This window comes from Rhincodon typus, chromosome 22, assembly GCF_021869965.1.
Source record: "Rhincodon typus isolate 14 chromosome 22, sRhiTyp1.1, whole genome shotgun sequence".
Taxonomy (NCBI): domain Eukaryota; kingdom Metazoa; phylum Chordata; class Chondrichthyes; order Orectolobiformes; family Rhincodontidae; genus Rhincodon; species Rhincodon typus.
Window position 1 is genome coordinate 14240174 of NC_063353.1, and position 23432 is coordinate 14263605.

The following is a 23432-nucleotide window of genomic DNA, read 5'->3' on the forward strand; positions in this document are numbered from 1 at the left end:
CAGTAAGGCTTCTAAGAAACTTCAGCCTAGAAAAAGGATCATTTTTTTCCTGCAGCTATACAAAGAGAGTGACTGAGTAAGGTGACAGTAGATGGATGAGCACTTAGTGATGATGGATGAGCAAAAGAGGTGGTGAGGTGCCCCAGTGAGTGAGTAGCAAGGGCAGAGGGCAGGAAGGTTTAGTAGTTTGCCAGGATGAGGTGGGTGAGAGCCATTGAGTGGACTTGTCACAGAATCATGGAATCCCTACAGTGTGGAAACAGGCAATTTGGTCCATCGAGTCCACACTGACTCTCCAAAGAGAGTCCAACCACAACCACCCCCCTACCCTATCCCTGTAACCCTTCATATCCTATGGTTAATCCACCTAAACTACACATCCCTGACACTATGGCAATTTAGCATGGCCAATCTACCCAACCTGCCCATCTTCAGACGATGGGAGGAAACCAGAGCATCTGGTGGAAACCCACGCAGACACAGGGCGAATATGCAAACTCTACACAGCCAGTCACCCAAGGCTAGAATCAAACCTGAGTCCCTGGTGCCTTGAGGCAGCAGAGCTAACCACTGAGCCACCATGTCACCCTATGTTGCATGCAATTGTGAGAGTTCAGTGCATTGGCAGAGCTAAGGTGAGCAGTGGCCCTGAGAGTCTGAGGTAGCAGAGAGAAGATGGATGCTCTCACCCTTACAGAACACAAAAGTTCATTAATCTGCTTCCTACACTGCTGGGTGTCCAGCTTCACCTGTGACATTGCACAGAACCAGGCCACTATCTTAGTCCAGGTTGGCTGCGTCTGGTGACATGCTCATTGCTCATCAGCAGAAAAAATTGATGGCCCTCCTCTCTCTACTACCTGATGCTTCGGCACATCCAGGACTTCAGCAAACCAAGATGCTAATTTGCTTTTCTGGGTCATTGTCTTTAGGATAACAATGCAAGAGGAGAGAGCAAAGGGCAGTTCCTGACTAGTAGCATCTGTAGTAGAGTACAGCTGGGCTTTAATTCGATGTCATTGACCTGAATTCTGCAAAGTACTGGCAGCAACAAGGCCTTTCACCTCTCCTGCCACAGGTTCCATGAGACAGGCATAGTTCATGAGATGACATGCCTGAGAAAAATCGCCATGGCCAATGGAGGACTGGGGCGCCAATAATCTCACCAAAAATGCCTTGGCCAAAGGGTGGAAAAATTCAGTGCATTATGTTTTCTGAATTTAGCTGTTACTAGTACATTTAAGATAACAATCTGTAGAGTTAATATATTTTTGAGAGATTGAGAGAGAAAGTGTGTCTGACTCTTTACAAGTTTCTTTGAATAACCTCTGTTTGCAGTAAACTAGTTCATTATTGCTACTCAAGAAACCAGGTTGACTTGTTTCTGATTCTGAGCTATATACAGTCTAATGTACAAAATCAGCGATATCTCCTTTCTTTTTTAATTCAAATATTGCTGTGACCAGTGTAGGAATGGGACAAGAAAAGGAACCCTGCTAACAGAGTCATAATACTCTCCACCTCGCATTATTCTTTCAAGATAGTCTTTAAAACGTATTTCTTTACCTAAGCTTTTTTCAACACTCCTAATATCCTCTGTTTTGCGTCTTGCTTTTTGTCCAATTGCACTAGCATTCAGTAACTCGGGGCATTTTCAAATGTTAAAGATGTGATAAAAGTAAATGCTGTTGATTGAAATTATGTTATTGCCATGCATATCAAAATCTTCCCAACTGCTCCCCATCAATTTTAAAATAATAAAAGAAAATGGGAGAGAAATTTAATTTTAAAAATCTGCATCATAACTTTGAGAAAAAATAATTTCCAACTTGAGATGGTTAACACTTTGACAAGCATAAAAAATAGCTGTCCAGCAATTGCTAGCAGGTTCATTGGATAAAGCTGTCAAAAGAAAATTTCACATGACCCCTCAAAAGGTGTAGGTCTGACACCTACGACTAGGGTCAGCCAGAATGTGGTAGCATTGCCTAAAGTTAAGTAAGGATGTGAGTGTAGACAAATTTGGAGGAGACCCACTAGGAAGTTTGACAGAGGTTTGAAATCACAGAGCATGAGTAGTCGTTTGTTACAGAGAATAAAATGCAAAAGATTACAGCAAAGAATTCTAAGTAAGGAGCTTGTGATTTTTGATTTGGTTTATTATTGTCACATCTACCTGGTTACAATAAAAAGTTTTATTTTGCGTACAGTACAGGCAGATCATACCATACAAAGTGCATAAGGGTAGTAGAACAGAGCGAGGACTACAATGTTATGGCTGCAGAGAAGGTGCACAAAGAGCAAAATCAACATCAAATTAAAAACTTGAGAATTCCATTCAGAAGTCTAATAACAGCGGGGAAGAAGCTGTTCGTGAATCTGTTGGTATGTGTGTTTAAGCTTTTCTATCTTCTGCCAGACGGAAGAGATTGGAAGAGATTATAACTGGAGTGGGAGGGGTCTTTGATTTTGTTGGCTACTTTTCTGAGGAAACGAGAAGTATAGATGGAGGCACTGAATGGAAGGTTAGCTTGCATGATAGACTGCGCTATGTTCACAACTCTCTGTAGATTCTTACAGTTCTGGGCAAAGCAGTTGCTATACCAAGCCATGATGCATCTGGATAGAATGCTCTTTATGGTGCATCCTTAAAAAATTGGTAAGAGTCGTTACGGACATGGCGAATTTCCTTAACCTCCTGAAGAAGAAGAGGCATTATTGTACTTTCTTGATCGTCGCATCAATGTGGGTGGACCAGGGCAGATCGTCACTCCTAGAAACTTGATGCTCTCAACCATCTCCATCCTAGATCCAATGATGTAGACAGGGGTGCACCCTCCACCCTGATTCCTGAAGTCAATGATCAGCTCCTTCAATATGCTGATGTTGAGGGAGAGAATGTTATCCTTACACCAAGCACTCTACCTCTTTCCTGTATTCCATCTAATCATCGTTTGAGATCTGGCCTATAATAGTGGTGCTGTCAGTGAACGTGTAGATGGAGTTATGGTGAAATTTAGCCACACAGTCGTGAGTGTACAGGGAATATAGTAAGGGGCTGAGTACACAGCCTTGCAAGGCGCCAGTGTTGTGGATTTTCTTGGAGGAGGTGCTGTTTCCTGTTCTCACTGATTGCAGTATGTGGGTCAGGAAGTCAAGGATCCAGTTACAGACGTCGAAGCAGAAACCAAGGTCTCAGAGTCTGGAGATTAGTTTGGTTGGAATTATAGTGGCAAAGGTGGAGATGCAGTCAATAAGTAGGAACCTAATGTAGGTATCCTTGTTATCTAGATGTTCCAGGGATGAGTGTAGTGCCAGCAGATCACGCCTGCCATGGACCTGTTGTGAGGGTAGGTGAATTGCAAGGGATTGAGGCAGGTTGACAGGCTCGAGTTAATATGAGTCATGGCTAACCTCTCAAAGCACTTCAATAATTATGGAGGTCTGAGCCACCAGGCAGTAGTCATTGAGGATGCTGAATGAGTTTTATTTGGTACTGGGATGTTGGTGATCTTTTTGAAGCAGGTGGGGGCTTCAGATCATAGTAAGGAGAGGTTAAAGATGTCAGCAGATACTCCTGCAAGCTGCTATGCGCAGGATCTGAGTGAATGGCTGGGTACTCCATGTGGGCCAGTTTCTTTCTGTCGGTTCACTCTCTAAAAGATCAATCTGATGTCTGCAGCGGTGACTGAGTGAACAGGCAATTCTGAGGCTGTCGAGACAGGTGACACCATTTCACTGACTTTCTGTTCAAAATGAGCGTAAAATGTATTGAGCACATTGGGGAGGGAAGGCATAAACAAGAAGAACATTAAGAAAGTAAGTAGCATAGTTATTACAAGTGGAGATGAAGGTATCAAAGAATTATGAATGAGACGAACAGCTCGCTACAATGGCACTTCGAGAGAGATAATAATTCCCATAAATAGCCTCTGCAAGCTTATCATATGCATGTTATCATGGTCAAAAAGCCCAATCTCTCCTTGTATTTTCTCAATATTTGTGTTTAATGGTAGTTGTCAATCTTATGGTCTCTTTCAGCCTCTGCAACAAATGTCACAGTGACCAGAAATGGACACAGGATTTAAAAACTATACAGTTTAATCATCAGTTCCTCTGGCTCTTTAATGACAGATGTGGTTGTGCAGTTCAATATTCCCTGATTTTTTGCAATGTTGTGAAGTCTATTAACTTCATCCTTAACTAATTTGAAACTGTTTCTAAAGTATATGAAAAATATTACCCGTTTTTACCTTTGATGTGCATGTTTCTACTATTGGTCAATGTTACATATAATCTGCATTGTTCCTCCAATTAAATATTTTGTCCAGCTCATTCAGTAATTTCTGAGTTGCTTCTTTGATTCCAACACCTGACGTGAATATCACTTGAAAGTTGATGACTTTCATTTCACTAGATTCTTCTGCTTTTCCTTTATCTCAATTCCACTGCTGTTAGTAATTTGCTCCATTCATCTGCATCTTTATCTTCACTTCTTTTATTACACCAACTATAAATGGATATTACCCTATCTCTAAGGTCCAGAAGGCTATTTCGTCATTAACATTGCAATTAAGGGATCATTTATTACCTCGCTGAGAGGATACATTTCAGCTCACAAGCCGTTAGCCCTGTTTTCACATATAAGTATTTAATAATAAGATTGAATTTGCATTTATATTAAATCACTTTTACTGTGTATGATGTTACTGTCAAAACTCAGGCACCCATAATGTAATCATATAAGTTAATCTTATGATTAACAACAGCATTATTTATTTGTTAAGGATTGTATTAAAATAACGAAGTGAATGAAACTTTAAGCTGACTAGTCTATTTCTGGGTAATGCAACATCAATAAATAAATCTAATTAGGACATGGTCAAAAAAAAAGCATAACGAATATGTTTTTGACATGGCTGCTGCAGACGAAGACCATTTTACTGTCATGCTGCGGGCTGGAATTTCTGAGGAGAATCTCTCATCTCATAAAGATTCCACTTTTCCTTTTACTAAAGGAGAGAGCGCTTCATTTTTGACACTCCAATCAGGGTTTCTTCAGACATACAGAGCTGTGCTTGCACTCTGACAGTCCTCACAAAGTGTGGAACTGGTTGGGGGAAGGTAAGCCACATGTCCTTTTCACAGCAGTTAGCTGCCGGATTGTGAGATTGAAAGCTCCAGAATCAGTCACTATGACAGCTGCTGTGAAATGGTAAGGTAAGTGTCAGGTTAGGATGTTGGGATGGTAGAGTGCCAGGCTGTAAGGGGGACAGGGTTTAGCATGCATTGGCATGTGTAGGTAATATCTGATCTAGAGGTGGGGGCAAGGAGAGTGGTTTTAAATCTGAGTTGGGTGTACATCGTGGGGGCAGATTAAGTCTGGAGTGGGGAAGGGAGGACCGTGGTATGGAGCAGGGGAATGTTGCACCTCCCATATGTCGGTGGGGAAAGGCAGATAAAGTCTGGTGTGTGAAGTCTGAAGTCAGTTGAATATTTACAATGAGTTTTATGGAGGATGTTTTGCCATGAGGTGCAGTGAGTTTCCTTGCTGTATTCTTACCAGGCCTGTCTCATTAATAACCTACACTTCCCAGAGCAACCTGATATTCAGCAGATGTAACCCTGAAAGACCAGTATCATTCACACCCACGCCATCTCAGAAAGGCAGCTTTGCACCCAGACAAGGGTTGGCAAACCAACACTGCCCCTTACCAGCAATGTCAGAGCCCAAAGGTCACAAAGCTACACTACCCACTGCCCACAGCCAGCACAGCTGCCACTCCTCACACATACAACCACATTCACTGACTCTCATCACTGTTTAAACATGAAGCCAGACACTTTATGTGACTGTAGCTACATCCCATCTGAACATTCTAAGTCACTGGAGACCTGCAGCTTGTCATTGTTCATTTGGGGAATATCACAAACAGGCAAGCAATCAGACCATTCCAAACATTCTATTTACATCAGCAAAAGGGAACACAAAGAAAACCAATAGAGGCTGATGTTCACCACCAACGATGCAAGCCAAATGCTGGCATAATGACCAACGGTTATTTAAAGTCCACACTTGTCTGTGGCACCCAGCTCTCATCTACTGGAATCAGGTGCTTCTCTCTGGTTTTTAATACCCAATGCAATAGAATTCTGTCACAGACGACAAGAGTTTTCTCCTCCCTAGATTCCTCATCCTTCCCCTCAGAAGCTTTCTCTCATTCCCCCAGGTCCTCAGCACCTAGCACATCACCTCAGTGCCTGCTCCAATTGTGCAGAGGCAGGATAATGTTGCACATTCTGTCCGGGCTGTACTGGAGGGCCACCCCACACTGTACCATGCAGAAAAACCACATCTTCAGCAACTCTATTGTCTGCTCCACCAAGGCTCTGATCAAGGCTTGGGCAGTGCTGTATCTGTGCTCTCCATCAGTCTGCTGGTCCTGGGCTTGCTGTTGGCACTGACCCCTCTTGCATGCAATGCCATCTTCTATAGAAGGCTACCACAGTGACCAACAGCCAACCAGCAGCAGGGCCCAGGTCTCTCGGTGGAAATGACCTAGTTTGGAAACACAAGGAGTGAAAGAGGTTCTTAGGCCTCAGAAGAGTAATCAGTGATATGCCCTGCAGATGAGGGCAGGGTGAGACATGCTGCACCCCGATAACAAGGGCCATGCCTCCATCATTCACTCATTTCCAGCCTCAGTACATGCCACTCTGGCTGAGGGACCAGTACATTACATCAAACACAAGTGCCTGCTATGGTCTGACCTCCTTCCCATCCCAGACCCAATCACTCATTCAACTTCTCACTTCTCAACTAGCATTACATTTACCTGTCGGATGATGAGGTGATAGTGTGCGCTGCTCAAGTACTCCTGAAAGTTTCACTTATAATGGCTCACCTTTGGCCTGCATTGGTTTCTTGTTAAGTCATTGTTTCAGCATCATTGAGATGCCAACATTCAAGTTGCAAGCACCAATGGCATGGTCAAAATCACCTTTGACCTGCATCTGACACCGAAGCACCTTCATCCCAAGTAGCAAAAGAGCAATGCAATGATTGCAAATTAAACATAGCTCAAGTTTTCACACGGCTGCTACATATATTTGTTCTTTCAATATCGTACATTGGAGCATCAAATTGACACTGACTGATCACCTTAAACATTGTCCTAGTCATTTCCCAGTCACACTTCACATCCAGAGAACTGCAACTGATGGAAGGGAACACAGCTCATGCTGGACACCGTCAGTACCAGGCTCTGCTTGGTTGCCAGGTAACCATTCCTTCCCAGAGCCTCCAGGTTCTCCTATCTCTCCCATTACCTCAGCTGCCTATTTCCACTCATTCCCTGCACCTTTCCCATGTGGAGACCATATTGAACTTCACCTGCAACTGTCCTTCCTAAACTCCTTAATGATACACAGCCTGCTCCTCTTTGCTCCCCATGTGGAGGCCACTAACCATCCTATCTTCCCTGCAGCTTATCATGCTCTGATGCTGTTCACATACAGCCCATTCACCTTCTTGTCTGATATTGCCACAATTCTCACCACAGTTCACATTGTTCAGACTGCTATAAAGGTTGTGCCCATTGTATTCAATAGGTTAGTATTTCCTGAGTATCATTTACTTAGTTTCATCAGAATCATCCAAAATCTACAATTTAAATGGATACTATCAGAAAATACCAGGCTGAGGGGAATTTCCCATCAGCATCTTCAATTTCCTGGGCATATCCTTCGGAATCTGCAACAATGGGGATTCTGCAGGGTCCTCAAGCTCAACTCTCATCTACTGGAATAACGATTGCCTGACCATTGGAAAACCCAGGCTCTGCACATTCACTTACTTATTAAAGAAATATTAATGGACCATGTCCACATACTGTAAATCCACATCGGCTCCCTCAAAAGTCATATCAACTACTTCCTACTAAGTTGTAAAATATATTACTTTTGCCTGTAATACCTGCAGGGCAGGAAGAGAGCGACCTTAATTTAAATTTGGTTTATTATTCTCTTCCTTTACTTTTTTCAAGAAATGGAAACTTCACAACACGGATGCCACTGATCACATGATGCCAATTGAACACAACTTCTGGGAAGTTCTGACTGGCAGCAACCGGCAGATATGAGTTTACATCAGCTCCCTGAACTATGACACTCCTTGCATTTCAAGAACATTCCAGTCAAGCCAACAGAAGGATTTCTTGTGCATCAGCCAGTTCTTCACAAAGGAGGCCATTGAAACCCATTAATAGAACGTAGAGCTGGATGAACACAGCAGGCCAAGCAGCATCATAGGAGCAGGAAGGCTGATGTTTCGGGCCTAGACCCTTCATCAGAAATGGGGGAGGGGAAGGGGGTTCTGAAATAAATAGGGAGAGAGGGGGAGGCGGATAGAAAATGGATAGAGGAGAAGATAGGTGGAGTACGAGAGAGTTGCATTGGGAGAGAGATCCCCTGAGGTTTGTCGGAGGGAGGAGGGTAACAAGCTCTACACCTTGTTATTTCAGATTCTCCAGCATCTGCAGTTCCTACTATCTCTGATACAATTTTAACCCCACTGCGAAGCCTCTTCTAAGGATGCCTAGCCTGAAGAAGTTACCCTCCTCCCTCTGAAAAAACCTCAGGGGATCTCTCTCCCACTGCAACTCTCTCATACTCCACCTATCTTCTCCTCCATCCATCTTCTATCTGCCTCCCCCTCTCTCCCTATTTATTTCAGAACCCCCTTCCCCTCCCCCATTTCTGATGAAGGGTCTAGGCCCGAAACATCAGCCTTCCTGCTCCTATGATGCTGCTTGGCCTGCTGTGTTCATCCAGCTCTACACCTTGTTATCTCAGATTCTTCAGCATCCGCAGTTCCTACTATCTCTGAAACCCATTAATACTTGTCTTAATGCAAATATCTACACAGTTTTCTGCTACTAACAACCAGTAGCTTCTGACAAAGAAACACCAAAACCACATCAGTTCTGCTGAAGAGTCACTTACCTCAAAAGTCTGCTTTCTCTTCACGGATGCTGCCAGAGCTGCTGATTTTCTCCAGCAAATTCTGTTTTTGTACCAAAACCACATCCTTGGGTGAATGTCCCCACATGGCTGAAACTACTATTTTGTTCGAACTACCTTTACCAATACATCTTTGACTTTTGTTCATGAGCTTACTTGTAACAGGAAAAACAGGAAGTAGCTCTCAGCTTGACTAAATACCTGCCTTTGATCTCCATATCTCACAAAAGTCTGATTTCTGCAAAAAGGCCAGAGAAACGCTTGCAATTTATAGTTTACAACTAGACCTTCAACAGCAATTTGACTGTGTCTAAGCCCCTATAGCCGTGCTCAACCAATTGAAAGAACCTTAACTGGATTTTCACTTCTTGGATTCTCTAACTCACAAGAACTGACCCAGATATCTTTGAGTTTGAGTAATTTGTAGTTTATAACTTCACTCCTTTACTTTCTCTGTTCTTTCGTTCTTGAATGTATTCTGTGTGAATGTGTGTGGTGAACTCTTCTCCCAGGTTTTGAATGCAAGAATAGCTACTTTTTTTTCAACCCCTAAGCATTTGTTGAGAGTCATTTTAAACTGGACTTCAGACAAGGTTTGGAGACACATACCACTATCTATTTTTAAAAACGAAAAGAACAAAAACAAAAATGATCGCCTGTTATAGATAGAAGTAATAACAGTTCAATTCACAACTCCTTCTTGTCTGTGACAGACCAAATAATGCACCTACCGTTTTTGAAATTATTAGTACTGTAAAGATTTTCAAATATTCGATTTGAATGTTATCCAAAATAAATAGCATAATTTTCCAAAGTCACTCAGCTATGAAAATTAAAACTTAATTTCCAATATCACATGCTGAAACAATGCTGCAGTTCATCCCCTCATGTTTACCAGTAATTGTAAATTTATAATCAATTCACGTTAAATTCATAAAGGGAATTTAATATAGAAAATAATTTGTAGCACCTGGCCTTTTAGAAAATGTATTGGAATAAGAAAAAGAAGCAGGGTAAAAAAAGCATTACACAATGAGCAGAACCTTCCCAATCCCTGAACAATGTGGCATTGGAGAGTTAGTTGGTAAATTAGGCAAGATCAGTAAAATGAGATTATTGGTATTGAGAAAAAATAGTTTCATTCTGCAACCAAGTTTTAAACCACAAGAAAAGAGAGCAGTGAGAGGCCTATTTGCATTCATCAACATTTCAGTAATACCTTATGGATATGTGATTTTCTATTCTCCACAGATAGAAACTGGACAGTGACAAATCCTGACATGAAAGTCAGTGTGTGTTCTTGGCATCTCCAGCCTGCTGTGTTGTTCCTCCAGGGGCACTGTCTTGGACGGCAGACACCAACATCTTAGGGCACACTGCAGAGGCAGCAACCACCTCACCAATGATAGTTGGCATCAGACGAGTACCGGCCTTTCCATATCATTGTGGCACATCTCCCACCCACTTGCAATACAGTTCTTGATTTAATGCTATGTATTCGAATACACCAGCATCTTTCATTATAATGTTGCTGTCACAATACTTTGTACACAGAAGGTTGTGAACCTTTGGTATTATCTACTACAGAGGACAGTGGAAATCCTGGCTTTGAGTATGTTTTAAGGTAGGGATTGATAGATTTCTAATGACCAGTGGCATATTGGATTGGTAAAAGGCATCGAAGTGCTCAATAAGCCATGATTATATTGAATGATAGACTCAATGGGCTGAATAGCCTGGTTCTGTTACAATGTTCCTCTGACAAGCAATCATCTCATGGATTGGGTTAGGGTATATCTCAGGGCTACTCTTACATGTTAAAAAACTATAGATGCTGGAAATCCAAAACCAAAATAGAAGTTATGCAGAAATTGAAGCATCTGTGGAGAGAAAGCAGAGTCAACGCTTTGAGGCCAAGAAGGGTCAATGGACTTATTTCTCTCTCCACAGATGCTGCCAGGCCTGCTGAGGTTCTCCAACAACTTCTGTTTTTGTTTCAGGAACACCCATTAATGTGTTCACACTCATTCACTTTGCACCTACTTGGATTCACATAGCATCTTTGCCCTGCCTTTTTGTGCATTGTCCCCTCAGCCAGAGCTTAAAGGCTCACAGTACTTGTGTCTTGTCTTTACTTTTAGCACAAGACATGTTGCTGTACAGCACACTGTAATGTGCACTGATGCAGCAAACCTATTGCAAATGCTTCAACCAAATATGACCATGTCTCAAAGTCTAAGAGAAATAATCACGAATCAAGATAGGCTTCAGTCAGAGCTTTCTGGCACAGTCCACTAATGGTCTAGGGGCTTGGACATGGTCAGTTGGCCGCTTTGGGCTGTCAGTGTCAGAGAGTCTGTACTACTACAGTCCAGACAGTGAGCCTGGTTAGTCCTGCAGGCCCAGTGCAATTCAGCCACAATTCAGCTTATGCAATTGTCAGTCAGAAAGCTGCACAGCGATCAGTCAGGAACCCAGTCACTCATCAGTCAGACTATCTGCCCCAATTGGCCATGCTTGTGGGCCACCATCAGTCCTTGGGGTCAGCTCAACGAAGGTCAAGGGGTATCAGGGGCCACTGCTGTGATATAGAAGTTGGGGGTGTCTTTTGCGGTGATTGGAGGCAGTATGCTGGGATGTAGAGGGGCAATGATTGTGAAGGGAGGCAATTCATTATATAAGGGTGTGAGATGGCAGTGCCTTAAAAAACAGTCATTGAGTCATGCAGCACAAAACAGACCCTTCGGTCTAACATCGTCCACGACAACCAGGTCTCCTAAACTGAACTCATCCCATTTGCCTGCATTTGGCCCATACCTTTCTAAATTTCTACCATTCACGGACCTGTCCAAATGTCTTTTAAATGTTGGAATTGTATTTGCCTCTACCACTTCTTCTGGCAATTTGTTTCACATATGCACCACCCTCAGTGTGAAAAAGCTGGCCCTCAGATCACTTTTAAAACTTTCCCCTCTCACCTTAAACTATGCCCACTAGTTTTGAACTCCCCTACTGTGGGAAAAGACCTTGGCTAGTCACCTTATCTTTCACCTGATTTTATAAAGCTCTATAAGGTCAACCCTCAAACTTCTTTGCTCCAGGGAAAAAAGTCCCAGCCAATCTAGCCTCTTCCTCAAAACCTCCAATCTGGCAACATCATTGTAAATCTTCTCTGCACCCTTTCCAGTTTAATAATATCCTTCCTATAGAAAGGTAACCAGAATTATACACAGTACTCCAAAAGTGGGCTCACTAATGCCTTGTACAACCGCAACTTGATGTCCTAGCTCCTATACTCAATGGTTTTATCAAATGAAGGCAAGCTTGCCAAATGTCTTCTTCACCATCCTGGCTATCTGTGATGCCACATTTAAGGAGCTCTGTACCTACACCTCTAGATTTCTCTGTTCGATGACACTGCCCAAGGCCCTACCATTAACTGTGTAAGTCCTGCCCTAGTTTACTTTACCAAAATGCAACACTGTGTATTTATCTAAATTAACTCATCTGCTACTCCTCGGCCCATTGGCCTAGCTGATCAAGATCTTGTTGTACTCTTAGGTAACCTTCTTCACTGTCCACTATACCACCAATTAGTGTCATCTGCAAACTTACTAACCATGCCTCTTATATTCCCATCTGTCAGGCAGGGGCTCAGGGAACATTGTTGGGAGATTAAGTTATAATTAAAAGATGTGTGTGAAAGCTCAGTACCAACAAACTCAACAACAAATGCAAGGAAGAAAAAAGCATAGAGACTCAGGGGGGCCCCCAGTTACCAGGCTGAGCCTGTGACTCACTCTGTCAAACATGAACTGCGTGCTTTCCATACTCCAGTGTATCATAAATGTGCATTGGAAGCAAAAATTGACAATGTGGAGTTGACAGGGTAAGTGCTTTCTTCCTGTTTGAGCGCACGGACGGTAGTTGTGAGTGATGTGATGTCCATTGAGGGGCATGTTCATTAATCAGGCACTTATACAGCACAGGTCAAAGACATCTGTAATCATAGCTCCCTGCATGTGAAATACACACTGTGTCCAACAGTGTGGGTTATAAACCCTGGGCACAAGCAATTCTGACCAGGGCATTTCAGATCAATCATAAGCATCCCTGTGAATTAGAAGTGATCATAGGTGATCCTAAAATTCTTGCCTGTTGGTCACAATTCACAAAGACAAACCAATATCTCACAGGCTGCGCAGGAGCACAGGGATGATTCTTTCTCATCTTAAACTAAGTACTTGACAACATGTTCTTAGGTACAGTGATGCTTTTCCTAGGTAATGTGGAGCTGTGGGTAGAGGAGCGTGCGAAAAATTTCAGTAATCCTATCACACTTTCAAACTCCTACCACATTTTTGCAACAGGGTTGGTGCTATATATGTTGGAATAAGGTCCACTATGTCAAAAGGTCCATGTGCAGGCATCCCATGGCCCTCTTTGTCACAGTCTTCCACCTCCCACTGTATCAAGGATTATGCTACACTATAGGAACAAAATGCTGGAATCTGTATTGAAAACGAATCATGCTGGAGATCACAGCCGGTCTGACAGTATCCATGAAGGATAGTTCAGATTAAGTGATCGGAATGTGAGAGTGGCAGAACAATGATGTGCCTAACTGCCAGACTTGAAAGAGAAGACAATCCCACTGGGGCAGGGAGGGGGGAGAGAGGACATGGTGACAGAGAATGTAACAAGTAAAGTGACGTGTCTAACTGCCAGTTACACTGTCATCTGTGTGTGACATGAGTACTGTCTGCATACATTATTAAGGACCTGTCCTGTTTGTGATGTTCCCCACGCAGATTCACTGGAACCGAAACCAATGAATCCAGGCACAGTACGGATCATTATCACTGTGACCACGGTGCAATGAAGGCACAGAGAAATTGAGGAGGACAATACACCAGTAAACCCAGGACCAACAGCAATCTACAGTGACTGCCCAAGAGCCTCCACATGAAAACATCCCAGCTGAAAGTCACCAATGCTATGCTACCACAGACTGAGGATGTCCTAGGACACCATGGCAGAACTATGCCAACTGCTGGAAGTGGAACCTGTGACCCGAAGGTCAACAAGGTGACAGCTGCACTTAACAGTTATGTAACTTCCGAATTACAAAGATCCACCTGGGTCCTGTGTGGGATTTCTCAACTCTCAACCCACAAATGGATCAAAGGCTGTTACTGATTCAACTTGTGCCAGATCACATCACTGCACCTCATTTCCCTGCAAGAAGGTGAGTGCTGCAACCTGGACAGCAGGCTTTACCAACATGAGCTTTCTTCTCAGGTCCATGCTATAGGTCCTACACATGCTGTGTTGGAGTGCCACATCATTATGCAGCTGACTTCCTCAACAGAAAAGTGTTCCATTCCATCAACGTACAAGTCATCACTGATACACCATCTTAGACATCTGTGCCAACTACCCGGGGAGCTACTGTGAAGCCTTGAGAACTCTCATGTTCTTGCTTTGTCTCAAAAGCTGGCTGCCCTTACAAGACTAGTTACTGTGAGACAAGAGCTACCCTCTGTGACTGGGGGTGATGGCTCCATTGAACAACCCCTTAACTGATGCTATCTAGATGCAACATGGCCCATTCTTCCTTAACTGCCATCATGGTGTAGACAAGATGTCCTTGAAAATAAGATTCCAATGTTTGAATCAGTCTGAGAAGGCCCTGAATACAATCCAGATAGAATGTGCCACATAATTCTTGTATGACGTACCCTTCCAATTTGAGTAAACAAAGAGGGGATCTGATGGATGCCGAAGAGCTGAGATAGCAGCAGCAGTCTTTTGAGGAGGAAGATGAGAACACTGAGCAAGAGGAACATCACCTTTGTCATGGTAGAATGGTGCAGCATCAAATGCAGAAATCCAGGCAAGACTTAATTTTCTAATAGATGTTATTTGGATGCTGAAGATCCATTGACTATAAACTTATTGTTGCTCGAAAGGCACAAAGTGCTTGTTTGTTCTCAGAAGGAAATGCAGCTCTTTTTTGTCAGATTTTTCTTCAGTTTTGTTGTTTTTCAATAAAAGTTAATGTTTTTAACTGTTTGAAGACTTTCCAACATGCAATTCTCCCCCACTATGTTTGGGAATAAGGTTTCCACATGTGGGAGAAACTAAAGCTAGAATCCATAAGCAGAAAATAATTATTTGATAACGAAGTAAAAAGAAATTTCTTCATTCAGGCAGTGTACGTTGTAGAACTCGCAACCAAAGGAAGTGGTTCCACTATGTTGTGAGTTAAGAAAAGTGTAGCACTTCTTTAGACAGGCTTTTAATATGGTCTATCGCTAAGTATAACCTGTGTAGCTCGATTCTTGTAGCTGCAGTTACAATGATAATTCATCAGACAAATGATGTAAAAAAGCAATACGTTTATGAATGTGAACTCCTATGTGCAATGAAATGTTACTGGTGCCACCTGAAGTTGTTCTTTCTCATTTCTCTTCCACTGTATGTACAGTGAAGGGCTATTCCTGGCTGGCACCATTGCCCGGGTGCACAGCTGGGCTTTAGTTATGGTGCTGGCAGTGGAAATGCTGGAAGGTCCTGGCTGTGGCAAGTACTTTGCCTCTGGTGAGTGCACAATAGGCATGGTGCCACCAAGGTCGTGGTGCATATAGAATGAGATGAGCAGCAAGGATTAAATGGGAATTGAGTGAGAAAACTCACTCAAGCTCAGAGAGAAATCAGCTGTAAAGTCCCTGAAATTAACACTTGGCCAAATTTTTGGTAAAATTCAGCCCACGCAGTATGCAGAACATAAACACATTATTAAAAACCAAAAGAACTGCGGATGCTGTAAATCAGGAACAAAAACAAAGTTGCTGGTCTGGCAGCATGTGTGGAGGAGAAAAAACACATTTTTGTCCCCACAGTCATGCCGTATGTAGCATAAAAATGAAATCTCTTCCTATTCTATTTACCTCATCTCAATCTTTCAGTTCATCTTTCTGTTCTCTCAGTTCTTGCAATTTTGTCTCATTATCTCTTGAAAACATCTAAATTATTTGCATATTAACCACTTCCTGTGGTTGCGAGTTCTACAACGTACACTGCCTGAATGAAGAAATTTCTTTTTACTTCGTTATCAAATAATTATTTTCTGCTTATGGATTCTAGCTTTAGTTTCTCCCACATGTGGAAACTTTATTCCCAAATTTACCCTGGCCAATTCATTTATTATCTTAAAGACCTCTTGTCAAGACTCTAAAAATCTTCCCTTTTCTGAAGGAAAATGCCCCAACCTGGTAACTGCAATCTTTCAATCTGATGCTGTCTTTGCAACGTTTTCCATGCTTTCTCCAACTCTTTACCTTTCGTTCAGTGCTTTTTTAAATGTTTTTAGTTGCTTTGCTGACATACAATGCTGCTTTTAATGATTTGTTCACCAGCACCTCTTGATCCCTTTGTTTTATATAATTTCTTACCTTATAGATATTCAGGTGTTGTTTCTGCTTTGCCTGTTAAAATTCAACACCTCACATTTTATTAAAAGTTCAATTGCCACTTTACTAATCAGTTTGCAAATTTTATAGTGGTTTTATTTTATTTGCTAATGGAATGTGAGTATTTTATTGCTGATCTCTAATAGCTCTTGAGAAGACATTGCTGAGCTGCCCTCTTGAGCTGTTGCAGCTCTGTGGGGGTGGGTACATCCACAGTGCTGTTAGGAAGGGAGTTCCAGGATTTTGACCTAGCGACTGTTAAGGAATGGCAATATAATTCCAGGTCAGAATGATTTGAGGCCATTCATTTGTCCTTATAAATGATAATGGTTATGTGTTTAGAATATGCTATAGAAACAGTCTTTGTGAGTTATCACAGCGCATGGTGTAGATGGTACACATTGCTGCCACTGTGTGCTGGTGGTGAAGGAAGTCAATGTTGAAGATGGTGAATAGGATGCCAATCCAGTGGGATGTTTTGTCTTGGATGGTATCAAGCTTCCTGAGTGTTGGAACAACACACTCTTGCCAGGCTTCGGGGAGATAGGTGATGAGTTATTTACAGCAGAATTCCTAGCTTTTGATCTGCTCTGTCGGCATAGTATTTATATATTTGGTCCATTTCAGTTTCTTGTCAATGATAACCATTAGGATGTGAATTGGATTCCCATTGACTCTAGGGATCCTTGATGCCATACTTGATCAAATTCTCCCTTCATGTCAAATTATAGAATCCTAGAATCCCTACAGTGTGGAAAGAGGCCTTTCAGCCCCTCAAGTCGGCAATGACCCTCTGACAGCATCCCACCCAGACCCAGCCCCAGCCACCCACACTATCCCCATAATGCCACATTTTAGCATGGCTAATCCACCTAACCTGAACATTCCTGGACACAATGGGCAATTTAGTATGGCTAATCCACCTAACCCGCACATCTTTGGACTGTGGGAGGAAACCAGTGTAGCCGGAGGAAACCCACACAGACACTGGAAGAACATGCAAAACCCGCACAGATAGTCACCCAAGGCTGGAATCAAACCCAGATCCGCGGCACTGTGGGACAGTAGAGATAACCACTGAATCACCATGAAGTGCATAAATGTAGTCATTCAGGTCGAGGACAGGAGATTGTCATGTCCTTGGGTTATTGGTGGAGGTTCAGGCTGTCAGGTGTCAGTGCAGGCTCTGGGGTCGGTCGTCTTGTGACTGGGGTCAGTGGTGATTTGGAGATAATGATTAGTGTTATAGTTAGCTAGGAGTTCAGTAGGTTTTAATGCCTCTCACTTTTCCTGGCTAACTATTCAGATCAGTAAGTCATAACCATCTGAAGTCTCCAAGTTTAACCTGGAGTTTGGGTTTTTTTTTAAAGATTCCAGATGATTGGTATTTGCCAATTGGAAGTTTCCATTGGAGTCAATTCCATTACGGCTTCTGCATAATCCTAACATGCAATACCAGTCCATGGCTACAACAGATATGTTATTATCAGCAAATCTAGGCTAGTTAAATAATTAATGAACACTATAAATAAACCCACACAATATGAACAAACTACCATTAGCACTCCAGGAGACTTTCAAACCTGCTCTCTGACGCATATTTGTTTTAAGTCATGATTCTGGAAAAACTGACCTAGATATTTTAAAAGCTCCTTACAAAAATAGACCAACAGCCATAGTTTGAAGTCCAGACTTTTAAATAAAATTATGCAACATACCTTTCAATACACTACCTAGCAGCCTTCCTGGTTTAGCAAATTTACTATCCATTTATCCATATTCCCACTCAGTTATATCAAGCCTATCACATAACGAATTATCAATTTACAAGAATAAAGAAATAAGTCACAGAATAAATCATCCAGTTCTTTTCTCCAGTTCAAGATAGGTACTTGAAATGTTAGATGCGAATCTTATTAAAATGATTATCTCTTTAACAAGAAACAAAATATGCATTTTTGGTTTACAGTAGCGGAAGTGATTCACAGAGTATTGCTATTGCTCTATCTTAATTGTTGATCATGGACTCAGACAGGCCAAGGGTAATTTATATAAATCATGCAAAGAATTTGAATACAGAAATCGCCAGTTACTTACTTGGATCCGACTTAGAAAATGTATCTCTGTCCAAAAGATTCCTGTGGAGAAACAAAATTTGTCATTAAGCAGGAGCTCATGTTTAATATTTAAATTGTAAGAAAAATATGCGACAGCCTTGCAGATTTCCTGCCATGGCTTGAAATACATGTAATTGCAATGCCATGTCAAATTATTGCCTTGATAAATTTGAACTCAGCATTCTCCATGGACAAGATTTACCAGCTGTCAGACAAGCTACAAGATAGAGCTCCATTGAAAAGCTCATCATTGCACCATGTGATCAAAGACATTTGCACATGACCCCTACATTGCTTCACAAAACATTTCTTTTCTCGACACTAGCCTGAGTGAGATTTCTGAGATTAGGAAAATTGCCATATATAACAGTTTGCCTAAATTAGAGATTTCAAGCATTCAGGCAAAATAAAAAATTTGGAACTTACATGTAAAAACAAAAGTCAAACAGAATAGTTTTGTCTAAAGGCCATTAAATGTGTGATGGGATGTCAGTGAAGATAGCAGAAGCAAAAGCAAGTATTTAATGAGGTAAAAAGAGTGACCTAGCATTATGTCCATGAATATGGACTATAACGAACAGGCTAGCAGTTCAGGTAGATCTGTAAAAAGGGATTGATACTCTTGTTGAACCTAATTTTTCTGATTGTCAGAAAGTCCTGTACAAAATGGTCAATTAATAAGCAACCAGAAATGTAACATTATAGGGTGGGTTTTATCTCAGAGAATCCAGATGAAACTGCCCAAACTAATTTGTTTAGGACACAGAGACATGCTCTTCATTAGTTTTGCAGAACTTACAACCAAAGTCAAATGGCAATATTCTCATCAAATCTGGCAGCCAGTCCCATACAACGTATGCAAAGTTTCTAACTACATAGACTGATTCCAAATTACCAATATATTAAAAGTTTAAATTCACAATTTATGTTTGAAATCAAATAATGACAGAAGTATGCATTACACTATTTAACTGTTTCTATAAAAATAATTACAATTAGTCAGTAACATTAACTTTCACTAAATAGTGACTCCTTTAAATGTTGATATTGGGGATATGGATGCTGTTAGCAAGGCTAACATTTATTCCTCATTAATTAGCTTTCTATGGTAGTGATCCAAACTTAAACTGCTGCAGCACATAGGGTACATGTATTCATTCAATGCTGTTAGGTAGGGAGTTCCAGGATATACCAGTGCCTCTTTCATTGGTAGTATTCCTACCTATGTACCAAAAGATTGGGTTCAAGTCTATCTGCTCCAGTTTTGTGTTATAACATGTCTAAACAGATTGATTAGAAATATCCTTAAGACTGTTTCTTCCTGACCAGTGAGTCATGTGCCAAATAACATGAATGATTCTGTTGCCATTTAACGTTACCACATTGTCCAATAACCTCTTGTTAACCATAAAGGTAGGAAGTAACATCACTCTCATCCTAATCAGAAATGCAGATGGCTACCGTTAACAGTCCCAACTTGACTGAAAATTAGTCCGAACCAAGAAAAGAAAGACTGTCATGATTCACATAAATCTGAGGACTATTACCTCAAAACTTCCAATAAAAACTTCAGTCTTCAGTCTTTCATCACTGCATTCATCACTGAGTAGCATTATATGATTTTGCCATTGTTGGGCAGTATATTCTCGATTTCAACGTGGCACAATGAGGTACTCCAAAGTCCATCTTCCTGATGCAAATGGTTCATGTTTCATGCAACCATTGGAAAGTAAAAATGTTCATCTTCTTCATAAATTCACAGGCATAACAGTTGAGGTAAGAATGTTGATCAGAACTCAGACACATTTCTCCTCTTCAGCCAAAATTATCAAATGGATCTCGGCCTTTGCCTGAGGACTCCACAATTATCGATGCCAGTCTTGAAATAAAACAATTTTCTTCATGAATGTAAATACATGGCTAAAAGTATTGAATAAAGCAAAGACTTTGGGCCCTGACAACCTCCTATCTGAAAATTGTGCTCCAACAATAGCCATGCCCCTGGTCAATCTGATCCAGCCCACTTGCTTTGAAGAGTGCAACTTTGACAACACTTGAAAATTTCAACAGCATTCAAGACAAAGCAGCTTGCTTGATCGGTACGCCATCTGCCAACTTCAAAACTCAATCTCTCTGTCAACCAGTGCACTGTGGCAGCAATGTGTGCCATCTACAAACTGCTCTACAGCAACTTGCTGCGGCCCCATTGACAGCACCTTCCACCACCAGGATCATCTAAAAGGTCACAGGCAGCAGAGACGTGGGAACACTATCACATGCCATTTCCCCTCCAACTTGCACATCATCCTGACTTGGAACAACATTTCATTTTTATTCAAATGTGGGATGTGGATGTCACTGGCTGGGCCATCAATCATTGCCCATCCCTAGTTGGCCTTGAGAGGCTCATGGGGTGCTGCCTCCTTGAACTGCTGCTCTGGTAGACCCACAATGTCTTTAGGGAGGGAATTCCAGGATTTTGGTCCAATGACAGTAAAGGAACAGCAATAAAATTCCATTTCAGAATGATGAGCAGTTTGGAGGGGAACCTGCAGTTGGTGTGTTCCCATTGTATGTGCTGCCCATGTCCTTCTATGCGCAATTGGTTGTGGGTTTGGAAAGTGCTGTCTGAAAAGCCTTAGTGAACTGTTCCAGTGTATCTTCTAGATAGTACACTGCTGACACTAAACATCAGTGGTGGAGAGAGTGGATGCTTGCCGATGTGATGCCAATCAAGTGGGCTGCTATGTCTTGGATAATGTCAAGCTTAAGAAGAATCTGCTGCTTTCCAGGCAAGTGGGGAGTATTCCCTCACACTCCTCAATTTTGGCTTGTAGATGGCGGACAGGCTTTGGGGAGTTAGGAGGAGAAATAATTGCAGACTCCATAACCGCCATTGCTTCTAAAACCTGGAACTCACTTTCTAAGAGCACTGTAGGTGCTACACCTACATCTGAAGTGCTGTAGTTCAAGAAGGCAGCTTATCAGCTACTGGCACTCAAGGACAATCAACAATAATTGCCAAATAAAAAAGGTCACTTTTATATTCTTGTGAGAAGCAGATGGTACCTGTTCAAGTGAATCTCAAGTTGACCAGCTAACATTTGAAAGCAAATTACATTTTTGATGGGTTCTAACAGAATAGGTTTTCTTTTACAGATTTTGGCTAATCTACTGTTGATTACCAACATTTTATTATTTTGTTTTTACAAAATTGTATCCATATTACCTCAAAACCTGACATAAAAGAAGGAACTTCCACAGCAGCTTTCATAATCTCAGAAATGCAAATCCATCCACAAGCACAATTAACTACTTTCAAAGTGCAGTCCCTCTTGTACTGTAGGTGAACCTGGCAATCAAACTATACAGAGGAAGATCCCACAAACAGGAATGCAATATATGCCCAAACACCCTGCAATAGGGAAGATGAATGCAATATATGCCCAAACACCCTGCAATAGGGAAGATGAACATTGACCAATAGAGCAGTGAAACATGCTCTCCTTTTAATTGCAATGCTTATTAAGAAAAAATACCGGATATCACAAATATTGTCCCAGTTTAAGATCACAGCTGAAAAAACATCACCAGGGACTGTGCATGACTTTCTCAATCTGCTTTTATTATGTGCTCAAATCTACAATCTTCCCAATATCGCAGTAAAAGTGATTCAGCTCAGCAAATACTGACAGCAAGAAATTCTGCCCTCCTATAAAGGCAACTTCGATAATTAGGGACAAAGAAAAGCTGCTGAAAACTCCTGTCGCAAACAAATAATTGACAGGTCGTATAAAAGACCTGGCCAATACATTTCCTATGGTTATCTTCAATTATATAGAATTTCCAGACAATTGGCCTGCACATTGGAACCCAACTGTTATGTGTTCATTATTTTGGAATAAGTGCATGGAAACTGTATCAATTGGCATTAACATATAATTCATATAAATGTATTTTTTCTTAATAAGCATTGCAATTCCAATGAAATGAATGTTTAACTAATAAAAAAGGCTGGGTATCTCTTGAAGATTACCTTCCTCTATTCACATCCTAAGACTTTGGCTGCTTGAATCCTTCAATGATTACAGTAATTGCCTACTACCTCATGTGAATATCTACCATTTATTAGAAGTAGCACAAATTACAAACTGTAAAGTAACAAGTATTTAGTTTTCATTTCTTGACCTAGAAACATTTTGATTGGAAATGAGCACAATACTCTTTGAAATAGCGGATTATGATTCTAATCAATCATGCCAGCTGGAACTATCTAAAACAAAAAGGAATTACAAAAAAAGTAAAAACCAAAAGAACTGCAGATGCTGTAAATCAGGAACAAAAACAGAAGGAAAAACCAAAAGAACTGCGGATGCTGTAAATCAGGAACAAAAAAAAGTTGCCGGAAAAGCTCAGCAGGTCTGATAGCATCTGTGAAGGAGAAAACAGAATCAACGTTTCAGGTCCGGTGACCCTTCCTCAGAGCAGCTGGGAAAACGTTGGTTTATATGCAGAAAATAGGGCAGGGGATGGGGTAGGGAGTAAACGATAGGATAGAGCCCGAAGAGAGAGAAGAGCAGTTGGACAGACAAAGGAGTTGATAACGATCTGTCTAGAAGTGTGAATAGCTGTTAATGGGACTGTTAGTGACTAACAATAGGTAGTGTGTAACAGCAGGCTGTGTGATAACAAAGATAGTAGGAACTGCAGATGCTGGAAAATCTGAGATAACAAGGTATAGAGCTGGATGAACACAGCAGGCCAAGCAGCATCAGAGGAGCAGGAAGGCTGATGTTTCGGGAAGGGTCTAGGCCCGAAA

General features: G+C 41.5%; 1 protein-coding gene across 2 annotated transcripts in view; it reads right to left on the minus strand.

Moving 5' to 3' along the window:
- Positions 1–23432, minus strand: part of LOC109938948 (copine-8) — a 307311-nt gene that overhangs the window by 221796 nt on the left and 62083 nt on the right. For both annotated transcript variants that reach the window (XM_048610427.1, XM_048610428.1), the window contains exon 2: positions 18594–18634. In XM_048610427.1, coding sequence (XP_048466384.1) covers positions 18594–18634 — 41 coding nt within the window. The remainder of the gene's footprint in view (positions 1–18593; positions 18635–23432) is intronic.